The following is a 17347-nucleotide window of genomic DNA, read 5'->3' as shown; positions in this document are numbered from 1 at the left end:
ACAGTCGCGTCTCCTTTTCATCGCGTCGAGAGTCACTTGTGGACCACCCCCGAGGAAGAGATATAGTTAACACTGGGACGGAGATGATTCTTTTATCTTTTTTTGCACACGCGGGGTACGCGACTCGGGAATTTAAAAGGGAGGGGAAAGGGGGAAACCGACGTCAAAAAAGCCGGGTGCAGAGGTAAAGAGTCGATGCTCGCGGTACGGCGCTCGCAGCAAGACTGGATACGTGGATGCGGCTCGAATGGAAGGGCTCTCGAAGCGTGGGTATATTCCCATCCAGCCTGTGCGCGACGGCGGCTGAGAACCGTCGAGGGGTTTGCTCTCCTCTCGGCGATTCGGTCATTTCCGCCGTCGCTCGGCTGTCTTTCTCTCTTTTGCGGAATACGTTCCACAACATACATATAGGTATACATACGTACGTATACGCGTTCAGCACTCAGTTTTTTGTACACACGTATTATTACATATATATATATATATATATATATATATATATATATATATACATCCACACGTATGTATATACTTGCGCGGTATACCCTCTATTACCACCCACACACACATACCGCTTGTATATATACTTGTACGTAAATGCTGTACGGAGAAGGGGATGCCAGAAAGGCCGTCGATGAGGAAGGAGTGTTTTCTCTTGCCGGCGTACTTATTTGCGCGTGGAAATCTTTTTTTTCTCCCGTCAGGGAGCTATACGGGTGTTTGCGTTTGACTGATACATTGATGCCGCGTGTATAGCTTTGAAAGGTCTGAAGTACCTATACGGTTTTTTAAAGAGCTTGTATTAACCACACACCTCGGTAGTATAGAATAACGTAACGGCTTCAAGATCGATTGATTCGTATACTTTTCCAAAACAAACTGTTTTTTTTTTTTTTTTTTGTTTTTTATATATTTTGGTCCCTAGCGTTGTCACGATTTATGAAATTTAGCTACGTAGTTTCGCTAAAAATGTGCTTAATCGGATGAGCCAAGTCCTTCAGATAACAATCAAAAACTAGTTGTAAAATATGCATCTGAAAAAGATAGTGGAAACTATTCGTGTCTGGCTAAAAATCGCTCTGAGTCGATACAAAAGTCCCAAAAAATTGTTGTGAAAGGTGAGAACATTCTCTTTTTTGTAAAAAAATAAAAAAAATACAATAAAATGTCAAGTATGATATATAATTGTAGTTACAGGTAATGAAAATGGACATGTACCAGCTGCTTCTGAAGCACCTACAGGGTACTGCCTTGCAATAGTTCGAAGCTTCAAGTGGAAGTGACCAACATCAGATGTCTGTCCTCAAAAAAGTACGCGACTTGGCTGCTCGTATGATGCTCGCTTCGACTAAAATTTAAAAGTTATTCTAGCATTATCTATATATTACAAATTATATTTTAATCAATAGACTGTCTCTATTTACTTTATTTCTACTTTGTATAAAAATAAAAGAGATTCATCATTATAAATATTGTTTTTATTAAAAATCCGGTACATTACAATATGAAGTTTGATTATCCGAACTAACCGATTTCCCAAGCATCTTTAATACCAGTAGTACGATGCATAAGTGTGTAAAAAATTTCCTGTGGTCTAAGAATAATGGACAACTTCGCTGTTACGTGATAAAAGAGTAAAAACAGTTTTCACATGAATGAAAACAGTTTTCAATCGAATTTTGAGAAAGCTGTTTGTTTGTACTAAAATAATAATTAATACCATGTTAGACTAACTTCTCTTTCGTAAATATAAATAATAAAAAAAAATAATAAATAACTTTTTTGGTGCCAAATGTTCGAAAGAAATTTTATTTATTTTTTTATAAATTTAACTTTAACGGTGAATTTTTAAAAACGTTTTATTTATGATGGTTGAAAAACATTTCACTGTATGGTATTATTTTATTTGAATAAGGAACCCATTATTTTTTAATTATTTTCTTTAGAGCAAAAGTGTGGGTGTCACAGAACAAACTATGATTATTGACACCAAAACAAAGAAAATGAACTATAACAAAATATTTTGGCTCTCGTGATTGAGTCACGTTAAACGTCAATTTTTCAGAGATTCTATCATTTTGTAATGTGCATAAATAAGTAGATAATTAAATTAATTGTATGTGTTTAGAAATAGCTAGTGTCTTTATTATTAATTTGTGTATGATAATAAAAAAGCTTTACAAACAAATTAAAAAAATTTATTATTTATTATAATTTGTATAAAAATGAGAAAAAACTGTTTCCCCATCCTTATGTACAAAATCTGCATCTTCACGTTGATTCAGATTCACGGGACGTCATCTAGAAAAAAAAAGAAAACTTTGTTACAATTTATTTATGAATAATTCATTTTTAGGACATAATATAATTTATCGTAAAATTACTACGACAGTACGCAACAGCTACTTTCCCATTACATAAATTTTATTTATTAAAGTATTCAATACAATTCCATTAATTTATTTATTTAGACGAGTAAACTTGGCCTTAGATAAATTTTTGCGTTAAAAAAAAACTAGAAACCTAAACTTGTGAATTAACATTAAAAAAAATTTCATTAAGCACGAATGTATCCTGAATAAAAAAAAAAACTAGATTGACGGGAAAAAACAACTAACTAAATTTTATTTAAAAAAGAGACATAGGTTATATTGAAAAATATGAATTTCTAAGATATTAGATTGCAGTGAAAACTCGGGCCATTAAAATAAACTCAAAAAAGAAGAACCCCATGAGTTTCAACGCTTGAACTCAAATTTTGATTGGAATATTATACTTGGCGACTGTCAACGTCTCTAGAGAATGAAAAATAAAATTTAAAACAACAACGTTACCTTCCGGCTTAACTCTTGCTTACACAGGTTGTAAGAGTCGAGTTCGTTCTCGAAGCAGGTCAAACAGTCTCTGATCGGGTCGTACAGTTCGGTGTCCTGACTGTGAAGAATCAGTTCCAAAGACGATCGCAGGATCTCGAGTCTGTAGCAAGGCCAGCCGTTCGTCAACTGGACCAACCGGAGCAGCAATTCCTGCGTCTGGGTTTCATTCAGTTTTTCGGCACTGTTGGGCGCTTTCGACCCATTTTCGCTCGGAATATTGAATCGTTGGCGCTTAGCGGCGGGAGCCCTTCCACACGATCCGCCGCGTTCGCGTTTGTTGCTGCTCGTCGCCAGAACCGAGGCCGCGACCGCTGCTGTCGCTGTATGCAGAATTTTTAATTACAGTGTTCCATCGCTGCCGTTTTAATATTTATCGCAGAAATTGATTGGAAATTAATTACGCATCGATTTTCAATGTGAATTTTTTATTTCTGAAATTTTATTTTTATTGTGCTTTGCTGAAACTGAAATAATAATTATTTAAACTCGACGCGTCACGTTTATTCGAGATGATGAGGATGAAAAATAATATACTGTTTATTTATGAGAATAGCTTAAATTGAATATGTTACTAATGAAAACAAAATAGTTGCGTAAAGTGCATTCGTAAAAATGAATTTTTACCTGATCTGGATCTTGTCAGTCTTTCAGGAATAACAGTTCCAAGCTTCGAACGCATTTTACTGTCGATCCTACATCTTCTTGCAGGTAGAGATTCTGGAACTTCGTCTGAAAAAAAATTAAGGGTTATATCCAATCATACATCGATGTTTTTGGCGAAAAAATTCAAGTTCTATAAAAAGACAAAGAATTCGTTATTTTTTACTTCAAAACTAAAACGAATTAACAATAAATCACGTTGTTTTATATTGTGTTATTGTGTTTCATGTTATGTCTTACGTTTTACATATAGGCGTAATTTATTCACGTGTGTAGATGACGACATGTGCAAACTCCACTTACCGGTCATTGATTTGTTCGAGCTATCGTCCGAGTCAGAATTTATTTTGAGTAACAAATCATTGAAATAATTTCGCCTCTCTGCCACGTTCGGGTGCTCGATTTCGATAACTTCCCTCTGATGCACACTGAATAATTCTGAGATCTAAAAAAAAAATAAAAAATATTAAAAATAATCGGTATCGCTTGCTGTTGGCTGTAATTGTTTGAAATATGGGTAAAAGGAGAAAAAAAAAACCTCGATGGGCAGCTCGTTTTGAGCGCATCTGGCTGTGATCAATACAAACACGTGAACAGAACGGTCCAGGTTCCGAAGCAGCGATACGAATACTACGCGCGCCGCCTCGTCCACCAAGTCCCACCAAGACAGAATATCCGGCACGTAGAGCAGAGACGGTAACGTGTGACGTGCAGTTTTTACTTTCTGAAAATTAAAAGATTTTTTTTCTGCTTAAACTCGAATATTTAATCATTTTTTTTTTTTTTTTTCCACTTTAGTAAATGAACCCAGAGATCGTTCCAATTGAGTACTAATTTTTCGCCCTATCTTCGAGACATTCCTCAATAAAAATACGCATAATGAAGTTCATCTATACTCTAAAAAATCTGTATGTATGTGCTATATGTATTTACTTGAATAATCGATTCTTCTACTGCTCTGCCGGTTTCTTCAAAGAGGGTGGTTACGTCCAAGACGTGACAAGGCAGGTGCTCCAAGGTGTGAAGAACTGCTGGACCCAGATGCCGAGTGTGGCAGTCATCGAGTCCGCATAGCAAGAGCCTCGGACAATTTGTCGAGTTGTATGTCGATTTGCTGCTCCTAGATTAATGGTACATGTGTTATACGTTGAATTCATAAATGACACTCGACACATTTTATTCGCACTTCGAGGCAACTTTTACAAGACAAATGAGCTTGATTTTTTTTTTCTATTTGCATTTAACACAATGCCGTTTGAAATAAATTGATAAAGAGAGGCAATAGCGAAGATGATTTTTCCTTACGAGTCGTCGGACGTGATGATTTCAGTCGGACAAATGATTTGTAGATTTTCCATGATGCTACTTAATTTATTTTCGAGCAACGGTCGGATTTCTGGTGAAAGTGTTTTCACCGGTGCAACGCATATGCGATGTGAAGCCGGTACTATGTTCTGTTGGGCCTTGATGAAATCGAACTTTTCAACCTTAAATATCAAATACGATTCAGACCAAGCACCAGGTTATTATAGTATTTTTATAGTATTAGACAGTAGTACGTCACTTTTGAGCGACAGAACAATCAAATTTTTATTTTGTGCATCATAAAAAAAAAAGGTTTAAATATCATATATTATGTACCAACTAATCCTTTCCTCCCCATTGGGCACATGTGTATATATTTGTACGCGCATTCTTTTGTGATATTTATTATTTTATTATTCAGGGAGTTAAAATAAGGACAAACGAACCCTTTTTCTTTGTCCACGATTTATCACTCTAAATCTGTTACACCGAAACTGATTTACTGGTTATTGTACTCACGTGATAGTTTTTAATCTTACCTTCAACGATTTTTCATTAATGTGGTACTTTGATTTCGTGGTGTATATTTGAGGATAATTTCTCCTAACGCAGCACATGACTGCCTCGGTGCAGAGCGCTTGAAGATCACTACCGCAGAATCCAATAGTTTTCGAAGCCAAATACGCGATGAATTTCTGGGGCGGCCTTTGTTTCCAGCTTTTCACGTGAATCTACGATCGTGAGAAAAAAATGTAGTCCCCCCCCCTTCCGAAATCATAAAACTTTCCCCTTGTTTTTGAAAAAACGATAACCTCATTTAAGAAAAAAAAAAAAGAAAAAAAAAAAAGCTGCAACGTAAATAATATTTGAAAAGCTTTTAAAGGCGCGCGTTCAGGGTAAAACTCGGATGGTCGAGTTGGACGCAGGGGTTGATGAAAATGTTTGCCTCCGTACGGCGCCTTAGATCAGCAGCTATATATATATATATATAAATGTACTATTTACCGCTATGATCTCCTTGCGGGCGGTGTAGCAGGGCAGAGGAAAGTACAGCTCCCGGTCGAAGCGCCCGGGCCTCCTGAGAGCGGGATCTATGGCGTCGGGCCGATTCGTGGCCCCGATGACGATGATCTCCGAGTTGTTGTCCAGCCCGTCCATCAGTGCGAGCAGGGTCGAGACGACGCTCGCGTGCACAAAGTCCTGCCGGCTCGACCTCACGGGGGCCAGCCCGTCCACCTCGTCGAAGAAGATGATGCACGGCCGGCTCTGGTGCGCCTGCGAGGGGTTCGCGCGTGTGTTGCTTTTTATCGTCACGGGGGCGTTTTTTTTTTTTTTCGCCTCTTACGGTCTGGAAGATCTTCTGGAGCTTCTTTTCGCTCTCCCCGACCCACTTGCTCAGGCAGTCGGACCCCTTGCGCGATATGAACGAGACCTTGCGCTCCGAGTTGCTGCACTCGACGGCCAGGGCGCTGGCGACCAGGGTTTTGCCGGTACCTGCGCGATTCACGTCGTTTCGGACTCGAACATATTTATGAAAGATCTTCATTGGGAATGTATGTATATTTCCGGGCTTATATTGTTACGAGCATCCGTTATCATTCACGTGGACAACCGAGGTGGGGTCCTATACTTTTTTTTAATCGGTTGCAGACCTGTCAAGGTTTTTCATCTCCCACCAAGGAATAAGTTGTGTGACATTGTAAAAGATGAACAATACATGTTTCCATTTTCATTCACTTCTTCATTGCATATCAAACAACTCGTTCAGTTTCGCTTATACTCCGACAGTTTATGGTATACGTGTTTTTTGTTTTTGTTTTTTTTTTTTTTATTGCATTGTAACAAGGGGTACCCGCCATTGTAAACAAATAAAATAAACAGCGCTCGAATCCCTTAAAAATGGCAAAGCAAGGAAATCTCGAGGGAAATTTGGGATTGTTTGGTTCCTGCGTGTACAAGTTTTACATGTAATTGTGCGGATGTATGAACGACCCAAGGCGAAAAAGTAAACGGTGTAGGTGATACCACGAAACCATGTGGAGTACACAACCTGGTGGGCCGTAAAACAGTAGGCCCCGGGGTGGGCGTAGATTGAACTTGGCGTAGACGTCGCCGTACATGAGGGGAAACAGGACCATTTCCTTGACGATGCGTATGTGCTTCTCGAGTCCGCCGACGCAGGAAAAGTCCTTGACGGCGCCCGTGGCCATTATTCGAGGGTCGAGGGGCGGACGATCGAGGAAAACAAGAAACGCATGTGTGCGCGCACTACCACTCGATACGGCACGCCGGGATTTGGTTGGTCGGAATGTTGCGGTGGCAAAAATCACTGATTCTCATCCTTGCACGTGCAGCGCGGGATTTACGTTAAAACAACGTCACCTTCATCGCTCGGTTGTCGCGAGAGAGAGAGAGAGCGGCTTTGCACTGGAAATTTACGCGCGGAAAGGAGACCGTTTAGCGCATCTGTTACGGCTGAGATTTCACGGAACTGTCATTTTTCGCCGCTTTGGGGGTTGTGTGTGTGTGTGTGTGTGTATTGTGCGTAAAACAAAACATGGTGTGATGGCGACACTATATATTATTATTATACGGGTTCGGCCGATTTTTTTCTTTTTTATACCTTTTTCGTCGTTCTTACGTGTTGGGGCCTTACATTCAATCGATTTCTTCTTTTTTCCTGCTGTAATTACTTTTTGTCAAGTATATCGGTAACTTTGAGAATATACAATTCAATTTTACGATCGTTAAGCAGAACGTTCATGTTGACCTGACAAACTTTTTTGTCCCAGAATTTGTATAGAATCCATTTTTTGTGTCCTTCTTCAAGCTGAGACTTTGGCAATTGGCATCCCTGTTCAGCTAAACTTGTAGTATCAATTGATCAGTAAATTCGGGCACATTTTCAAAGGTCTAATCTCCAATAACTGTGTAATCTCTAACAATGATTTACATGCGCTGAACAGACCATGACCGGTTGTTTATACATTTGTAGAGCTACCAATCCATAACATCGATGTAGAGGCGAGATGAATTTTCAAAGGCACCACGACATCGGCGTCATTCGTTTCCTAATCCTTTTTGTGGTATAATTCGAAGCTCCTAAAGTAGACTCTAGAGTTCTAATATGAATGAGGGTATTTTTTTTTTTAGAAAGGATTAAGCCCAAAGGGAAAATCAACTAACGTGTTAAGAAACTTCAATTTATTACACGACAATGTATGACAATAAGATGTACGTACATATGTTAAAATAAATAAGGCAGTGTATGTTTTTTATTATTTCTCTGCATTTTTTTTTTTTTTTTTTTTTTTTCATTAAACTTTGAGTTAATTCGTTTGTTTGTACGAAAAGCTTAAAAACTATCGCTTACAAGTATACAAGTCAGAGAAAAAGAATCACATGTTGATTTACAAATGAACGTTGTATCGAACGTGATCCTGACCGCGTTATTATTTCCTATAAAAACTAATCTCGAGTGTATAGAACATTACGATGAGAGATAGCGACTGGCAGCGCACATTCGGCGAAAAATCAGTTAGACTCACATCGTTGCATTACTGAACGGGTTACACAATAGATTTTTAATTTAGCAGTGCAATAATGATGTGAATCCGACTTTGGTACTCTTCTTTATTCACGATGTTTTATTGCGTCAAAAATAAATTCGACAAACAAGCCAAGTGACATCGATATTTATTCAAAGGAAGAAACGCTTTCGAAAAAAGCAGAACTTTTAAAAAATCGCGAATAAAGAATTCTACTTGGGTTGCGTAAAACGCATACATGATTAGTGAGATTTTTCGGCTAGAATTTAATTTTCATCCTCTCAAAATGTCAACTGGGGAATGTCATGTTCAGTTTCTTTTTCCTTTCGAAAATTAAATCTTTTTCTGATCGATTGGTTGACCATGTGAGCGTTAAAAAGTTAATCCCTTGTATAATATGCCAATTTTGGATTACAACGATTTTAGCTATATTTAATGCCTGCTTGTTGGAAAATGAGTTCTTATAAATAAGGTAAACAGTAATCACTAACGAAGATAAAATAATACTAACAACAAAATGATTCTACAAGAAAATGTGTAACTTGTTATGGCAATTTTTTTTTTTTTTTTTTTCTTTATATAACAAACCATGAAATCAAAAATTAATGTTTGAGTTTATCATGAAACATAGAGTTGCATCCATGCTATTATATTGCTAATTATAAGTAACTAATAACATAAAAAAAAATTGATCAAATCTTCGGTTGAAGCTTCAACACTGTTTCATACCTTGTAACCTAATTTAATTATTGTATTATTAAAAAATAGAATACTTTGGTAAAATATTTCAGCTACTTTAACGAAAGTACACGAACTCACGTAAACGAAAAATTTGAGAGTATTTTTATTAACGCACTTTGCCTTAGAAAAGAAAAATTTATCTGAATTTTATAGAAAATCACGATATTCATTGACAAAAAATTAAATTAAAATGATAATTTATACATATGAAAATGGAGAATTTTCGATTCTAGGTTACATGCTGCTATGCGAAATTTGACATAAGTACATTACTTATAAACTGTGCCATTTCTTGGCTTTTATCAACAGTGACTTGCTTACGAAAAGTAACAAATTTATCCTAGATTCAATATTTTCGTCTTTTTTCCTTTTTCTGTTTGCAGCTTGTGTAATAATTTATTTGTGATAAGGTAACTTATGGGAGGCTTATTATTATGTTACTGCAGTAAATCCAGAAATAATATCAACGAGCATAATATTATCGAAATGGCGATAAAGTGAAAAGTCACTATACAAAAAAACTAGGTATTAGTAACGCGACGACAAAATTGATAATGCAATGGAGCCAAGCCAATTGAATAGTTGCGTGCAACGCAACATAAGCTTGCTTCGGCCATCATTTGCTAAAAATTGGCTACAAAATTCTACCAATTTTATCACATACTTGTCTAATGTAAAAAAATTCGTATTACGATCGCGCTTCAAGCGACGTTTTATAATTTCACAGAAAGTTTGGCAGTCATAATTGTGAAAAAACTTTTCAAACAATTATCAAACATTTTACAACTGAGAGTGAAAGAACACATCTCTCACACTTCTCTTAAGATTGCTATTTGATAATTGTTAAACAGAAATGAAAATTAAAAAATAATCGTCTCATCTGTTGTAAACGGTTCCTTTAAGATGATAGTAGTATTATTATTGTATCTCAAAACGTTTGACATCTTCCAATAAATCCTGAAACAAAATTAAAAAATCTAATATAATATCTTGTCATCAAAGATACACAAATTATTTGCTATGAATGTCTGCTTGAATGACCAACGGAGACCCGAGGTACTTTGTATCAGTTGGAACAACTAGTTAATATGATGCAATCAATAAGGCATATTTTCCGACAGATGTACGGTACCTTGGGCATACATCAGATTTCGATTTCGGCAAATCAAGCTATAATTACCTTTGGCAGTGATTTTCTATCATACGTTCGAGAGTACAGAGCAATGCGTCTACTCAATCGGACATGAACGTCGCACAGCGATTCGATAGAAAAGTCCTTGGTGGCCTGCACGGTGTAAGTAAACACCTGCTCAAGTTCCGCTCTATCAACTAATATTTTGTCACTCTCCTCGAGATTAATGGCAAGACTAGAATCACTATCTCCGAGATCGTCGAGAGTAAAGGACAGATCCTTGGCACTGAGGCTGGCGTGCGTCGAGGATGCGCGCGACTCGCTGCGCTCCCTTGGCTTGTCGTCTTCTCCCGGCGACACTTCCATGCTCTCCAGCTCGTTCTGGCTCTTCGGCTCGGGCACCGTCTTGTCGACCTGGTCTGTGACAGCCTCGGTTTCGCTGGTAGTGGGCGGCGTTTCTTTCGACAATTCATTCAGGGAATCTGTGTCTGTGTTGTCATCAGCGGGCATGTGGCCGTTCATTACCTCCCCGTGCTCCTCGACTTCGAGCTCCTGTGACTTGTCGTGGTCACCAGGCTCGGACTTGTCAGCCGCTTCGCTATTGTGCACGCTACTGTCTTCAAAGGAGATCTTCTTTTTCTTGATCTTCTTGACGTAGCCGCGTGCCCACATCCCTCTGCGCTTGCGAGAGCTTGGCAACTTCTTGCCATTCACCACGATACTATTATTGCCTATGCCGCTGTCCTTTTTATCTGACCTATCGTTGGTTTGAGCCACGGTTGATTTTGGACTTTCCTTTTTCTTGCCATCACCCTCCAGATGAGTCTTGCGGTTGGTCGATATTTTTCTACACTTGTCTTCAAAGTCAGAATCCAATTCAGCTTTTATGAGAGCGTAGGCGTTATCTCGAAGGGAACAAGCTCGATGTCGAATCAACTTGTCGGCTGGATCTCTGCAAAAATGATTAATTTTATGGCCCTTTGATGTATGTAAAAGAGACACTATTGTCAAGCGAGCGGCTATTTACGTCATGTGGTCTTCAATAAACGTTTTATCCATCAGTATGGGGTATTTTAAATATTTCACGATAGCTTTGAAAAATCATGGACAAATAATTGGGATAATGAATAATTGGGGAATGGCAACCCCCTGCTGCTTGAGAAATATTTTAAAAATCATTGAAAACCACTGGATTTCTACAGGGCAACAACGATAAAAACAACAACAATAACAACAATAACAATAATAATAATCACAACGACAATGGATGAACAAAAAAGACTCAACTACCTCTTGAATAATCCGAAGAAAGGCCTATCACGTAAGCTGAGATGAAAATACAACATAAATATCAGTACAAACATGACGTGAACTCCTTAGTTTATGGTGATATTATGTGATGCTATGATGTTTAAAAAGTGAGTGAAAGAATAATTTTTTGTTGGAGAGAAATAACAATCAAGAAGGTTGAAAATAAAAAGTCTGGCATTCTCTTACGTGTTTGTCAAATAGAAAAATAAAAGCATGTAATTATTTTCAATTTATAAAGCACTCAAAAACCAAACTCACTGCAAATCGTAATTTTACATAAATCCTACGTCTTAAAACAAACTGTGCACTGAAATATTTGTGAATCAAGTCTTGTGAAAAATTACAAATGAGCAAAAACAAATAAAACTATATAAAGTGATTGTTTTATTGTGTGTGTATTTTTTTTTTTTCAAACGAGTATTTACAGAATTTATCTGTATGTAAATACAAATTTTTTAAAATCAAATATTTTTACCTGTCTGGATTGTATTCCAAGGCATTACGGCAAATAAGATCAATGTCATCTAGAAAATCTCGAGCACACAGATAGCAATGCATGTCAATTTTAGTCATCATTGTCTCCAAATCCATGGGCTGGACAATGATTTTATTGTAATCTGGAACTTCTTCTGTGTCCACGGGTTTGGTAAACATGAAAAATCTAATCACAATTCAACGCACGATTAAACTCAGCATGGAAAACTCAACGGATAAACAAAAATGTTTGAAACACTGCAAATACTGACTGTCGGTTTCTCGCAAGTTTGGCACAAATCTCTCGCAAAAATATTCTCAGCTCTCTCAAGGATATTTCTTCCTTTTCATGGATAACTCTTTTCTCTTCATCTGTGAGTTTCTTTGGTTCTGGATCGGGAGCCAGTGGCAATTCTTCCAATACCTCATCTCTCTTTTTCTTGGTTTGTGGCACTCGTAAGCTCTGAACCATGAATAATGGCTTGAAAAATTTGGTTCTTTCCTCCTCGGTTGGGGCCTCGATCGAATGTATCTCCTCACAAAGTTCGCTAAACAAATTTTTCAGCTGATCAGGCAATTCTTCGTACGACAACTCACTTGTCGCAAGAATCAATATAGGCGTGGACATATCGAGCGATGCAATGCGGCAAAGAAAAACAGCCTTTACTGTTTCCGGTACTAAGGGCCACCACTGATCAACAGACGCTATGTAAATTATGGACGGCATATTTCTGGTGGCCTCGTTGAAAACCTGAAGAAAATGCCATGGCGTTAGAAAATCACATTTAATAAAAGATATGCAAAGTAAATTATTGCCAGTTACCTGGACGCATGCTTCTTCCGGCGATCTTGCGCTCTCGGCAAAAAGAGTACTGACGTTCAACGTGTGCACGGGAAGATGATCCATGTCGAAAATGACAGCCTTTGCTAGTGATGTTGCTTGATTTCTCGCCATGTCGCCTCCAGATATCAAAAGTCGTGGACGATGAACCCCCTTTGTCACTTTCAGTCTGTGCAAATGAGTGAGAACAAGAGCAGTTAGAAAAGAAAATTCAACATTTTTCATAAGGCATGTCTGTAGCTATAAGTACATACTTGGCCAGTTCATGGTTGGTGCCTTGTGGAAAAATTTTCCTTATTCTCGAAAGTAGTTCCTGCAACGAAGACTCCAGAAGAGGCTCTACAAACGGTTCCAGCCTTCGACCAACGCAAGAAGTCACTCGATGAGACGCTGGAACCAGCAACATACTGGCTCGCGTAAAATCCAACTTTTTCACTTCCACCTTTTCTGGACTCAAAAGTAAACGATTGTTGGTCTTGTAAATCTGAGGGTACGTTCTCTTCAAACTTTGAATCACAGCTTCGGTGCAGAGCGCTTTTAAATCGGAGCCACAGTAGCCAGTTGCTTTTTCAGCCAAAGATTCTAGCAGATAGTCCGCAGGTGGATTGCTCCACTTGTTCACGTGGATCTTCATAATTTCTAGTCTTTCTTTTACAGCTGGAAGAGGGAAAAATAGTTCGCGATCAAAGCGACCGGGTCTTCTGAGAGCGGGGTCGATAGCGTCTATCCGGTTGGTTGCTCCGATGAGAATCACCTCGCCACGGTCGCTAAGACCATCCATCAAGGCAAGGAGAGTCGACACAATGCTCGCATGGATTTGGTCTTGCTTAGTGCTTCGTACTGGGGCTAGGCCATCAATTTCGTCAAAAAATATAATCGAAGGTTTCATTTGCTGGGCTTGCTCAAAGAGTAACCTCAGCTGACGTTCAGATTCACCGACCCACTTGGTTAAACAGTCTGCTCCCTTGCGCATGAAAAACGAGACTTTTCTGCTTCCCTTACTGCACTCGTTCGCCAACGCTCTTGCTAGCAAGGTTTTACCTGTGCCTGGTGGTCCATGGAACAAAACTCCCTTTGGAGGAGTCAAGTGAAAACGATCAAAAACTTCTGGATAAACCATGGGGAAAACAACCATCTCCTTAAGACAGTGTATATGCGACTCCAATCCACCGACGTCGTTGAAAGTGATGCTGGTGTCCACCGAGATTGGACTTATGTCTGCCCTTTGATCAGTTGATCCTCCTTGAGGTATTGCAGATTGCCTACGTATCAAGAAAGAATTTTCAACTTAGTTGAACTTTGTTGAACCAAAAGAGAGAAATTTTATTGTTTCCGCTTTATACCTCGACTTTTTACTTTTTTTCTCGTAACGTTGTGGTTCAGAATCACACGAGTCGCTACTGCTGGAGCTTTCACTCCTGCGTTTCCGTCTCCTGATGGAATTGCTAAAAACGGTTCTAAAGACCCTCATGGATCTCCTCGGTTGCTCCGCATTTATTTGGAATCTGTCTACCACAGGCTTCTTTTGCCTTAAACTGTATTTACGTGGACTAGGGGTGCCATCGGATGAGTCGCTTAAATCACTGTCTTCTGTAAAATGTAACATCAATTTGTACTGGAAATGGAAAATTTTATTGTATATTTTAAATATTAAGTGTATACCTGCAAGTTGACGTTTCTGTAATTGCCTTTGAGAAACTCTTCTGGTTCTTTTGACTCTGGTGTACATATCCTCGTACCCCTATGTACAATAAAGGCAAAATAAGTTTGTAACTTATCAGCAAGACATCTAATCAAGATATAAAAATCATACTTACTTCGTTCTCATCATTGTCTGAATTATCATTATTTTCAGCCTTTTCACTCTCTGGAGAATTATCGTCGTCGTCGTCCTCGTTGTCAACGTCATTGTCGTTGTTGCGCTCTTTTTCATCCAACTTTGGTTTATCGTTTTTCCCGGCATGGCTATTGCTAAATCTGGTAACAGGTCCATCCCTTGATCGACAAGGGCTTTCCATCTTCACCGGCTTCGACTCTCTCTCCTCATTGGCGGTCTTATCCTTGGGCTCAATCTTGAAGCGCTCAGTTTTATCTCTGACTCTTAGCTGTGGACCATTTTTGAGCTCATGCTCGTAATCTGACCTACTACGGAGGCTGCGCAGCTCGCTGATCTTTCGCGGTTCGCGCATGCCTCGCTCTCGGTCCGGCATTTCCTCGATGTTGCGTACGCTCCTCCGGGATGGTCTACCCCGAAGCCCCCTGCTCGAGCTGTGGCTGTCGAGGGTTCGCAAATGCCTCGATGAGTTTTTGCAAGAAGACTTCAGCGGCAGCTGCCTTCTCCTCAATCTTCTCGTTATTGAAGGAGCTTCATCGGCCATTTCTTTATCTGATGAAGAGTCGTGTTTGTTATACGTTGGATATCCTTTCAAAGTTTGCGTTCCTGGAATACAAATAACAGTTTTGAAAGTCATATGTTTGCTTGAACACTGAATGCTGGATCTAAAAATTTTATATTTTACCGAAAATCCAACTTTGGTTAAGATTATCATAGGTCTGTGATTTATGTCTTGTACTGCGTCGCACCAGTGAACCATTTTGATCGACTTCTGGGCTGTTGTTGTTGTGTGCTTTCAAATCGTTTACTTTGCGAGAATAAATTTCTTCTTCTGTATCTTCTGTGTCCATAGTATCCAGGGCATCATCATCTGTCATGATCTGAAAAAAATAAAATAATAATAAATAGATGAATTCTCAACACCAACAGAAATGTATATCAGTTGCAAGGTATATTTATCTCGTAACTATGAAACAGTAAAGAGGAAACATTAAGGTGAAAAAAAAAGTAATGCCGTTTTTCTGACGCAAGAGAATTATCAAAACAATAAGCATCTTAAAATACTTAGCCTTATAATATTTTACAAAAAAACTTGGAAACATATATGGCATAGAGCAAGTCATAATGCTAAACATATTAATAGAAACCAGAAAAGGTCGATCAGATGAAGGAACATTTTAAAACAGGTTAATCAAACAATAAACTAAAAATCAATTTTCAAACTAAGTACAACAATAATATGAAAAATACTTGTGCAGTCTCATGTACCTGATCTGTTCAAGCAGAACAGAGAGGATAGATTCACTCTACCCTTGTATGTGAGATACCTATACAGCAAGTTCGGAAAGTGTGCAACTGTGCAGAAGCAATATAAGTATGGATTCCTAGTTTCTTAGAAAAAGAGGAAAGGTAAGTATAAGTATACAGTATATACGTCTGGCTTGCACTATTAGTAGTGTGTGTTGCAAGAGACATATATGATCTAGCCTGGAATCTGTGGCTTTCAAAGAATGCCAAGTATTGAGGATAAAATAAATAAATGAAATAAAATCATAGATGAGTACCTGATAGCAAAAAACAGAGCATAAATGTTGGAGATACTATTGCAGGCACTGTAAATTCTACTACTGCAGGCCATGACATGTAGTGGAGCTCTCTCGAAACAACCATAGAGATGCAGATTGCAGGTTGTAATACACACAAGTATTGGTAAAGAGAAAGAAAGAGCACAAGCACACTATCTGGAGGACTGAGTACTGCAGACTATACAGCATATTACAAAGCAGGTGCACATGGATTACCTATCCCTCCTGGGAGGACAGCGAACAACCATCAATAAATAAAGCCATAAAACGGACGAAACGAACGAAAGTGAGATGGATGATGCGGAGAGTGGAGGGAACGGACGGTTCTTCTTACGTGCATCGGTGCATGTACCTACAACACTTCTGTACACCCATGTATAAGTATACCTAGACGAAAAAGCTAATAGATGAGATGAGCGGCTTTTGAAAACGCAACAAAAATGTATGTGTATATATATATATATGTTTACTTAATAAGCATATATATACACGCGCAAGGAGGAGCGTCTTCCCCGTTGCTATTTCAATGTATGTAGGTATATTCAATGTAGTTTATCAGAGCACATCTCTAGGTTGGTTCACGGCTCTTATTCTGGGAAAAAACACTCAGTAGAAATTGTTCGAGTTAGCTAATCAGCTGCTTACCTTCATCTGGCCAGGCTGCCTAGCTCTTCCTCGCACTGCAGTCTATATACACTATCGCAGCCTCATCAGCTCTCCCGCCCTGACTCTGTCACGAACTGCAAGGGACTTGGTCGTTGACGTTCGTCCCTAATCTCCTTAGAATCCTCGGATGGACTCTTAGGAAGGAACGTGCGTTGACTGATGTATCTTTTATTCTTTTACGGACGGACCATGCATGGCGGTGTTGTGTTGTAAATTAGGAAAAAAAAAGCAAAACCTCGGAAAAACGGAGCAATCAAGGACGAGATAAGCATAGGTGTATAGATGAGTCGCGTATAGGAGACCGCAAGCGATGAATGATTCGCTAAAAATCATTAATTAAAAAAATATACAATTTACAATCAGCGCGATCTAG

At 38.7% G+C, this 17347-nt stretch overlaps 2 protein-coding genes across 2 annotated transcripts; both read right to left on the bottom strand.

Moving 5' to 3' along the window:
- Positions 1-2271: 2271 nt before the first annotated feature.
- LOC106647648 (ATPase family AAA domain-containing protein 2-like) lies at positions 2272-7051 on the bottom strand. The gene is made up of 11 exons (XM_089594849.1): positions 6892-7051; positions 6187-6335; positions 5847-6116; positions 5381-5572; positions 4842-5023; positions 4470-4656; positions 4075-4260; positions 3840-3981; positions 3501-3605; positions 2835-3196; positions 2272-2301 (listed from the first exon to the last, which is right to left on the bottom strand). Exons 1-11 carry the CDS (start codon positions 7049-7051, stop codon positions 2272-2274), a joined length of 1965 nt encoding a protein of 654 aa, XP_089450975.1.
- Positions 7052-8138: 1087 nt separating this feature from the next.
- Positions 8139-17289, bottom strand: LOC106647738 (ATPase family AAA domain-containing protein 2B). The gene is made up of 11 exons (XM_014364256.3): positions 16954-17289; positions 15408-15603; positions 14706-15328; positions 14551-14629; positions 14232-14478; positions 13143-14150; positions 12871-13057; positions 12320-12798; positions 12049-12234; positions 10311-11214; positions 8139-10087 (listed from the first exon to the last, which is right to left on the bottom strand). Exons 1-11 carry the CDS (start codon positions 16957-16959, stop codon positions 10049-10051), a joined length of 3954 nt encoding a protein of 1317 aa, XP_014219742.2. The 5' UTR covers positions 16960-17289; the 3' UTR covers positions 8139-10048.
- Between the last annotated feature and the right edge of the window lie 58 nt (positions 17290-17347).

Source organism: Copidosoma floridanum, unplaced genomic scaffold, assembly GCF_036245765.1.
Source record: "Copidosoma floridanum isolate Cflo_tuat_1 unplaced genomic scaffold, Cflo_Japanese_pri ptg000021l, whole genome shotgun sequence".
Lineage (NCBI taxonomy): Eukaryota > Metazoa > Arthropoda > Insecta > Hymenoptera > Encyrtidae > Copidosoma > Copidosoma floridanum.
Note: the sequence above shows the minus strand (reverse complement) of the source record. Positions and strands in the feature narration are given on the sequence as shown.

Excerpts from the sequence above, each read along its gene's own strand:
- LOC106647648 (XM_089594849.1), bottom strand. The coding sequence starts at position 7,051 with ATGGCCACGGGCGCCGTCAAGGACTTTTCCTGCGTCGGCGGACTCGAG. Across the intron at positions 4,261-4,469 it reads TAGAAGAATCGATTATTCAA|AAAGTAAAAACTGCACGTCA; the intron begins GTAAATACATAT and ends TTTAATTTTCAG. Across the intron at positions 2,302-2,834 it reads AGCAAGAGTTAAGCCGGAAG|ATGACGTCCCGTGAATCTGA; the intron begins GTAACGTTGTTG and ends TTTTTTTTCTAG.
- LOC106647738 (XM_014364256.3), bottom strand. Across the intron at positions 15,329-15,407 it reads TAACCAAAGTTGGATTTTCG|GAACGCAAACTTTGAAAGGA; the intron begins GTAAAATATAAA and ends TTTGTATTCCAG. Across the intron at positions 11,215-12,048 it reads TTGGAATACAATCCAGACAG|AGATCCAGCCGACAAGTTGA; the intron begins GTAAAAATATTT and ends TCATTTTTGCAG.